This window comes from Cebus imitator, unplaced genomic scaffold, assembly GCF_001604975.1.
Source record: "Cebus imitator isolate Cc_AM_T3 unplaced genomic scaffold, Cebus_imitator-1.0 Scaffold587, whole genome shotgun sequence".
NCBI lineage: Eukaryota > Metazoa > Chordata > Mammalia > Primates > Cebidae > Cebus > Cebus imitator.
The window spans coordinates 1,040,997-1,050,320 of NW_016107902.1; the positions used below are offsets into that span (position 1 = coordinate 1,040,997).

General features: G+C 34.7%; 1 protein-coding gene across 4 annotated transcripts in view; it reads left to right on the plus strand.

The window, feature by feature from the left end:
- LOC108294546 (diacylglycerol kinase beta-like) overlaps positions 1-7,254 on the plus strand; it is a 191,096-nt gene extending 183,842 nt beyond the window's left edge. For all 4 annotated transcript variants that reach the window (XM_017516429.2, XM_037734211.1, XM_037734210.1 and 1 more), the window contains one exon: positions 4,555-7,254. In XM_017516429.2, coding sequence (XP_017371918.1) covers positions 4,555-4,763 — 209 coding nt within the window. In that variant the 3' untranslated portion in view covers positions 4,764-7,254. The remainder of the gene's footprint in view (positions 1-4,554) is intronic.
- The last annotated feature ends 2,070 nt before the right edge of the window (positions 7,255-9,324 follow it).

Below are 9,324 nucleotides of genomic sequence, written 5' to 3' on the forward strand. Positions count from 1 at the left end.
GTATTTGAAAATAAAACAAACTGGAGCAGAGGCACTAATTTAACAGGTACCCAAAGCTTATAATTATCTACTAATAATTGAACCCAAGGTTGGAATTAAAATTATCTATTAAACACACCTTTTGAAGTTATTGTTTCAAGAAGTGAACTGTCTAGATTGGACTATAATGAAAATCAGGTGCTTAGAAATACGATAATGGTAGGCAATGTTCCATTTGACTAATGCTAACAACTTTTTGTAACTAAAGCTTTGAAGAAAAGAATATGTTTATATGTATATATGTGTATATATAATGAAATTATTTTACCAGGGAAAAAAATGCGAAGTACGAGATAATTATTCCTAATAAGACTAATACACTCTAATTACAATGCTTATTTTTCACTTTATTTTGTATTTTGTTATATATTGTAATATATACATACATATATATATATATATATATAGATGTGTGTATATAGATTATATATGCACACATTTGCTTCACTTCTGTGATGAAATGTTTAATGTAGTATAACCTTGGGCACATAGAAGAATCTGCAGGTTATACTACTTTAAGGGTCAGTTGCAATATTTAGCTCTGAAGCTTTGAAGCAATATTTAGTTCTGACCGCTTGAGACCAAAAACAAACAAACCAACCCTTTTGTTTTGTCCAGCTTTATGTTTCATTTCAGTAATAAAGAGAGAATTTCACTGATGACTGGGTGGGTAAAATTGGCCTTTGTTAATGAAAAATAGAATTTTGAGCTTCCTCACCAGAGACCATTGCTGCTGGAGAGGATCCCAGTTACTATTTCATGTTATCATTTTACCATCTCAGCTGTAGTCAAGAAGTCAGGATTGCAACTTCTTGGTGGCCTTACATGTTGTCTCCTAAGCTTCTGAATAACCATTATATTAGTGCAAACGGCTTAAAAGGAAAAAAGACTCTTCTTCAGGGTCGTGAACTGCAGTCGAGGAAGATAAGTAGTGAGCTCCAGCCAGATTTAGGGAAAGGGCAAAAAAGAAAATTTCAAGGGTACAGTAGGTATAAAAATAACCCCTGTGGAGCTAGACTGAGGACTAGGGGCTGCTTTCAGAAAAGTAAATGAAAACATAAAGAAACATAAAAGAAAGTGGGCTGATGTTGGGGAGGTGGTAGGAGCAGGAATAAGCCTGTGAGCTTTTTCATTAATTAAACACCTCAAAATTTAATCAAGTTGTTGAATGAATAAGCTGTAGTACATCCAGACAATGCAATGTCATTCAGTGATAAAAAGAAATGAGCTAACAGGCCGTAAGAAGACATGGAGGAAATGTAAATGCATTTTTATAAGAGAAAAAAGTCAGTCTGAGCCAGTATGTATGATTTCAACTCTGTGACGCTATGGGAAAGGCTAAATTAGCAAGAAAATAAAAGGTTTTATGGTTGGTGGGAGAGCAGAGATAAACAGAGTAGAAATATTTTAGGACAGTGAAACTTCTCTGAAAGATACGATAATGGTGGACACATGCCATTATACACTTGTCCGAACTCATAGAATATACAGCAAAGAAAGAGAACCCTAATGTATATTACAGAGATTGGGTAGTAATGAGGTGTCAATGTATTTTAACCAATCGTAACTAACGTACTGCTTTCGTGGGAAATGTTGGTAGTGGGGAAGAATATGCATGTGTGATGGGTAATAGCTTTGTAAACAAAAGTAGAATTAATGTGAAACATAGAGAGATATTTGAAGCAAGCAAGACTTTAGTAAAGCAAATGTAGGAAAGATACCAAGCAGTGTTCAAATCTCTCTACAGTCTCAATTTTGTGGTGAGCCTCAAACTTTTTTAAAAAGAATTAAGTCTTTAAAAAATTAAATCCTGTTCTACAATTTTCTTTTTGCCAAGTAATAATGATAAAAAGTCTGTAACATTTTATCTTCTTCTTCAGTGCACTCTATCATTGGAAGAGCATTCTTTTTTATCTCTCAAATTTGGCTGCTATTGTACTTGAAGAAGAGTTGATTAGTCCTTCAATATATAGATGGAATATATGCCCATATCTATTTTATGTAAGCTTTGAGCTATTTAAATGTAAAACTGTGACATAATTAAATATGAGATACAGCCTTAAATATTCAGTTAACCATATTTTATGTAATTAATACATGCTACAGCTTTAAATGTTCAGTTAACAGTATAAAAATGGAAAATATTACTTATTTTTCCAATCAAAAATAATTTTAGTACAGTGGCATATTCCTTCAAAAAAGATGCTAAATACAAACTATTTGTGTATGCTCATGTTCAATCTATACGTTACATACAGAAAAGACAAAATTATACAGTCTTTACATTCTCAATTGTTTGTGTTCAGTGTGATGAAAGCTGACAATTAAACACCGTGTACCTTAGTTGTATGTATAAACAAATGATCAGGCCATGTTCTAAATAAGTAAAGAACTATACTATATTTGGACTTCTTTCAAATAAATGTCACAGCATGTTATTTTCTTTTCGTTTTGTTCAGAATTTTTCTATAAAAGAGTTAAATCAAGTTGATTAAATCATTTCAGTGCCACAAGGGGAAACCTTGGAAAAGAGGATTAGCTCATCAGCAGGATGAGTTAGGTCATAGATTATCCAAGCATAATTCAAGTGCTGTGTTCTCCAAGTCTGAAAGTTATGGTCATGTCAAGGGTCAGTGCCAAATTTTGTTTTATCATAAGTTGGAACTGCTTATTCCTGCAGCTGACTAAGCTTTAGTTGGCTAGTTTCAATTATTTTGGTCATTTTTTTTTTTTTGAAGCTCAGGATTGTCTTTAATTCCCTGCCTTCTTTGGTTCATAAATAACTATTAGTTTGTTTTAGATATACATTAATACTTCTATTAAGAGGGAAATTCCATGTATGTCTCTGTTGATAATTTTATAAACAGGGGTAGAATTAATGTAAAACATGAAGCCACATTTGAAATGAGTAAGACTTCGTTTAAGAGAGAAAGGATGGAAAGATTCCAAGCAGTGTTTTTTCAAACTGTGATTTTTGAACCATTCGTGGCTAGTAAATTCAATTTAGATGTCTTTGAGAAAAACTTTAAGAATAGACTAGAATAGGAGTAGGTTAATATAGAAAAGGAAATATCTGGGCAAGTTTGAATTCCACTAGTGATTGTATGTGTGTATGCGTGTGTGTGCTGCATTAAGATGTAAATTATTTTTCTTACATGTTTATGATTGATCTTGAACAAAAATAGCTTGTCAGCTACCTGTGTAGAAACAACAAGATGGACTTGTCTTGCTGGCTGTGAAACTCTGAAAAATTAAAATCTGTAGGACTGTCCCTAGTCTGTAAAATGGGGATTATGCACTGTACCTCACAGGGTTCATGTAAGAATAATGTGAGATAATATGTGTTAAAGCGCCAACCATGATTCCAGCCACATATTAGGCACTCAGTAAATAGTTGCCTTTATTAGTGACATCAACCATGATAAAACTAACTTGAGACTTTTCACAGCACATTAATGCCTGGGTATCTTGAGATGGCTTTAAGAGATGATGGGTATTCACAGAAAGTTACAAATTGAAAAACTAGACTAGAGTGAGAGATATGCAGCCATGTGGATCTGTGCTAAGGACAGGCTTTTAGAACTGTATTTGGTTCAAATTATTCCCTACAGCAGCTCCTGGTTGATTTGGAATCTAGTAGCCGTTCAACCCATTAGATATTTCTCCCAAATACCTCTTCAACTGCCATATGTACCTCAAGGGATAATTGGGGTTTACCTTCAGCCCTTGTTAGATACACACAATCTGGGTTCAGCAGCTTCTGGGTAGAATGGAACTAACAAGTTATTGTGAACGTATTTCAGTTAGATTAACACCAGGCAGGTAATAAGCAACCTATACCCTTGACATAGAACAGACATAGATAATGGGCTTCAGAAATAAAGTCAGAACCATTTCAAAACCAAACTACTCACCTGTTTTTACCTCTCTAACATCCTTTGTATTTATCCAGAGTTTTGCTTATATTCTCTTTATTCTTACTCATGGGCAGACCCCTTGATGGTTAAAAAAAGGATGTCTTCTTCATGGTACTGGCAAATATTTAAAACAAATACATGACTTTTTGAATGCATGATTACTTGTTATCAATAGGGAAATTATATTGTGAAAGACTCACATTTTTTCTTTATTTTGTGAAAGGTCCATTTTAAATATCTTATCAACTGATTTATAGCTGTCACTACCGATAGCAGAGAAAGGTGGTTAGGAAAGTGGGTCTTCACGCATTCAAATGTGTACCAACTCACCTAGGGCAATATTATTTTGACCCTAATACCCTCCAATGGGTGACAGAGGAGTGTCATGTGTGTGGATCCCAAAGAATTCTCCTTCATTTACAACAGCTGTGGCTACGTCTAGCTGCTATACTGATGTTCCAGAGAATTTGGTTATCCTATACCTAAAACAGATTATTTTCTCTGTAGCCTGTATGTTATCTCTTTATTTTCTTAATTTGTTTTCTGTTTGAGATCACTGTAAATAATTAACAAAATATAAAGACAATTTTTTTTCCAGGTCTGAGAATGAATAAAGGTGCCATCACCCCTCCCCGGACTTCTCCTGCAAATACATGTTCCCCAGAAGTAATCCACCTGAAGGACATTGTCTGTTACCTGTCTCTGCTTGAAAGAGGAAGACCTGAGGATAAACTTGAGTGTATGTGGTTTTTCATTTTGTTTACTTATCATGGTTGGGGGCAGGAGAAAGGACTGGAAATTGATTAACTTAAAATTGCGCTAGTACGGTTGTATAATTTTTGTCAAATAAAGCAACCCTGCTTAATAGTAAAAATTTCCTCCTACTGAGAATCAGACAATTAAAAGATAGTAAGATCTTTTTATTTCAGGTTCTTATTTATCAAGTTCCATTTATTACTGATTATTTCTTGATTATGTTTATCATATGACTATAAAAACTCTTCCTCGGTTCTTTAGAGTTAAGAAGATGCTGTTAGAAAGTATCTTTTGAGTTGTTTTCATAAAGTATTTATTTATAGTATGTGAAGAATCATTCCTATTAGTGAGCAAGAAAATTGCCTATAAACATGCAACCTGCACCATTTCCCCAGTGGAAATCTCTCTCCCTTGCAGTCTTCAGCACTAACTCTCTTATTAGCAGAGACATGATTTCTCAAATGCTAAACCTGAGAATGACATTTATAGTATTTGATTCTGGATATTATAAATAATTAAACAATAGCTTTGTTTCTTTTGGGATATGGTAGGTAGAGAATTTCTATTTGGTTGAAAGAAAATAATTACTCTCTTTAATAAAGCAGTGACTGAGCCCTCTCTGGTGGCAAACTGTACTCACTGCAATACAAGAAAATGTTTTTCAAGCATTTACTCTAAATCTGATCATTTGCTTGTCTATTCTGTCTCTGAAGCCCTTTCTAAATATAGTTCTGGCAACTTACTCAATAATCTGATAAATTTGAGTATATAGGATATGTTAAAAATAATTAAAAATTCTTGCTACTAGAATGATAGTGATAATAAATCCAAACTTTAATATTTCTAAAGCAAATATAAATTGTCATGATGTCTCAGAATTATTATTAGGAGGCATTTTTACTAAAATTTAATAGTAACTTTTTGATAATATTTCTTCTACCACTAAAGGATTTACTGTAATGTGATTATTTAAGAGTCACACCTGCTTAGGTTATAAATAAACCATATGAATATCATTCTTTAAATATATATTTATTATTCATAAAGGTTGAATATTTGCATTTCAGGATTTATTTTGTATTCCTAAGAACTTACAGGAATCTGTCTCATTCCAAAGTAAATATTACTGTTCAGTGAATTTCTATTGAAGTGATAGCCAGAGAGAAAGTTTGCTCAGGTGTTATCAGGAGCACATTGGGGTGATTATAAACATATAAAGACAAACATTTTTTCCACATCTGAAAATGAATAAAGGCACCATCCATCCTCCCTAAGATGGTATTTGGTCTTGCAGTTTAACCATTTCTAGGTCTACTGGAAGTATATTTCTTTTAAGAAGAAGGCTTTTGAGTTTTCAGTTTGCATTGTTGAACCCGCATAGACTTTGTCTACAGTTGCAGATAGAATGTTAACTCACCACATTATTCAAAAACACAGGAGGAATCTCATCCAATTGACCTGCCATTCACTTTTCTTAAGTGCTATCAATCAACCCCCTTTTCTCTGTTTTTTTTTTTGTTTGTTTGTTTTGTTTTTTTGAGTTTCCCAGCTTTTTTCCAAGCTTCCACTAGATGCATTGCATTTCCGTTTCCTTAACCATTTCTTCAGGCTCTTCTTATAGGCAGTCTTGTTATTGCCCAGCATTATCGCTACAATTTTCACCAAAGTCTTCAAAGTACATGATGCTATAGGCCTCTTTTCTATTGTCCTCTAATCTGTGGATTCTTACTGACTATACATCAGCTTCATCCAAAGTTTGGTTTTCTTTCTTTTTCTTTTCTAATGCCAATGCCTGGCCCTTTACCATGTCAATTAAATAACAATCCATCTTCCTCATCTACTTTCTTAACAATACTATATATTTTTATCTTTCTAAAATTGCATATGTGAAAATTGCTAACATGTATTCTTATACAGTCATAGATTTTTAAAAACAAATTCTCAGTAGGACCTCAAAAATGTGTATTGGTGGTTACTTTAATATATACTTACTCCAAAAGGGTTATAACTTATTAAATGCAGTATAGAGCAGAAGAATGAAAAGAAGAAAAAGCAGTTATCATTTGCACAAAAATAGGTGTGAACAAGCACTTAAAATTAAGTTTTGCAGGTCAATGTTGAATTTGGCTCTTAGTTCCAGGTGGTTAAGCATAAAGAAATATACACATTGATTTAGGTTAGAAGTTCTCAAACTTTATCACACATCAGAATCAACTGCAGGACTGGTATATCTGATTCAGCTGGCCTGGGATGGGACCTGAAAATGTGCATTTCTAACAAGTTTCCAGGTTATGCTGATGCCATTGTTCCAGGGACCACATTTTGAGAAGCAATTTGTAGCTTATGCAATTTCATCTGTCCAGTAAAAACACAGAGACACAAAGAATCCACCTGAAATGACAGTTGTTTTTCTTGGAATTGATGAATAGTGGCAGTATTTGTTAGGTGATTTTACCTGGGTTATTAAATGGAAACATTACACTGTTGTCAGTGTTTACATATGTAGTACCTTTTTTCCCCAAAATAAAGTTTTTAAAATCTATTCATTGCCTCCCACCACTTTCCGTTGTGTGTCTTTTCTGCCAGGCATTTACACAATGTTTATTATAAAGCTTACTCCATTAAAAAAAAAAACTAACAAATGAAAGTTCCCAGATGTTTCACTGATCACAGGAAGTTGTCACTTAACATCCGTAATAGGTTTTTGGAAGCTGTGACTTTAAGTGGAACAATGTACATAGTAAAACCAGTTTTTTGCTCATCAACGTTATAACAAAATGTCATGGAAGGAAAGGATTGTTATTCGAGAATCCTCTGTACATTGTTTTGCTTGAAGTCACAGTTTCCCAGTATCTAGCAAACATATTGAAGACTTACCATATAAGCCATGTCTTCAACTTTATTTCCTTTACCCAATCCTAATTCTTCTCTCTGAGGACCTTGCCTGTTCTGAGGCTCTGTCAGGTAGAAGGTGTTTGTTGCCTTTGGATGTGTGCTTTCGCATACATGCACGCGTGCATGCTTGTGTGTGCATGTGCACGTGTGTGTGTGTGTGTGTGTGTGTGTGTGTGTGTGTGTGTGTGTTGGGGTTGTGGAGAATTCCATGTTTATCTCTCCTTGTTGGTACTATTTACCAACCACCTCTGTGAATAAACAAGGGCATGGTGTCAGGACTGATTTGCCCTTCTATCCTCAAGTGCTCCATAAAACTTAATGGAGAGTCATCAACCACTCTTTTCGTCTTCCCTCAAATTCTGTGACTTTGTCTCCATTTTTCAGTCCTTCACTTCTGTTGCAACACTCCAAGCCTTGTAACTGTCAAGAACTGCTATTATTCTATAACTAAACTGTCAATTTTACTTTAACCCCAGCCTATGTTCACTTCTCACTCTCCTACTTTTTAATTGTAGCATAGTATAGTAATTAAGAACCTTGGCTCTTGATTTATAATGATTGAATGCAAACCCTAGGTTGAGAGTTAACTGTCTAGGCCGGGCGTGGTGGCTCACACATGTAATCCAAGCACTTTGGAGGCCAAGGCGGGCGGATCGCCTGAGGTTGGGAGTTCAAGAGATTTAACTGTCTCAGTGATCTGAGTACATTTTTAAAATTTCCTCAGGACTCAGTTTTCTCAACTGTAAAATTGGCATCATTAAATAGTCTCTATTCCATAGGATAAATATGAGGATTAGATAAACTAATAGTTGGTCCCGTACATTCCTTCACATTTATGTAAATGCTTGTTCGGTAAAATAAAAGTAAATTAAAATTGTTTGACCCTTGACCAGTTTACTCCCTCTTGAATTTGCCTGCTGACTTTTGGTTGCCCATCCTTTCAAATTTGAACTAATCTCATAATCCATGATGTCAATTAGTTTATCACAATTTCAAACGTTCGACTTATTTGCTCCTATACTGAGTGGTAGAGACTTCGTAAAATGAAAGTATAATTCCATGGATTATAGCTCTACTCAAAACATCAGCTGGCCTTCAGTGCCCAGTGTTTCTCTCCTATAGTTTTCTAGTTAAAAGTTAATCCAGATGTTTTTTTACCCCAACACCTACCTAATAATCATCTTACTCATTAAGTGTACGTTCTTGTAACTGTTTTGTTTTACTTAATACCTTATTAGCTAATATTTTTTTCTGTTTCTCTTTTGATTCAGAATGAAAAAGTGTGGTTTTGATAGTTCCTGATTTCATAATGCATAAAATTGAAACCCTTAACTTGGCATGCATACACTGATCAGACTCCCCAGTTTGACCCCTACCTACTCTGCCAGACTTGCTTTGGCTGTGACCAACACACACATGAGCAAACCATGTCCTAGTCATGTGGGTCAACTGTTCACAATCATCTGACAAACGCTGAACTTTTCCATGTTCATGCCTTTGATTGCAACGTGCAATTGCTGGGTTTTACCCCCACTCCCACTCCCACCTCCCCAGTGTATATTTGACAGAGTCCAGTCCACATTTGAGGCTCATCCTGCATCATGAATTCTTTTGCCATCTCCTGTACCTATACATCTCCATCAGTAAGTGTGTGTGTTTCAACAGGTAGATGCTCAGTAAATGATAGTGAAATGCAACTGTATTAAAGTCAGTGGGT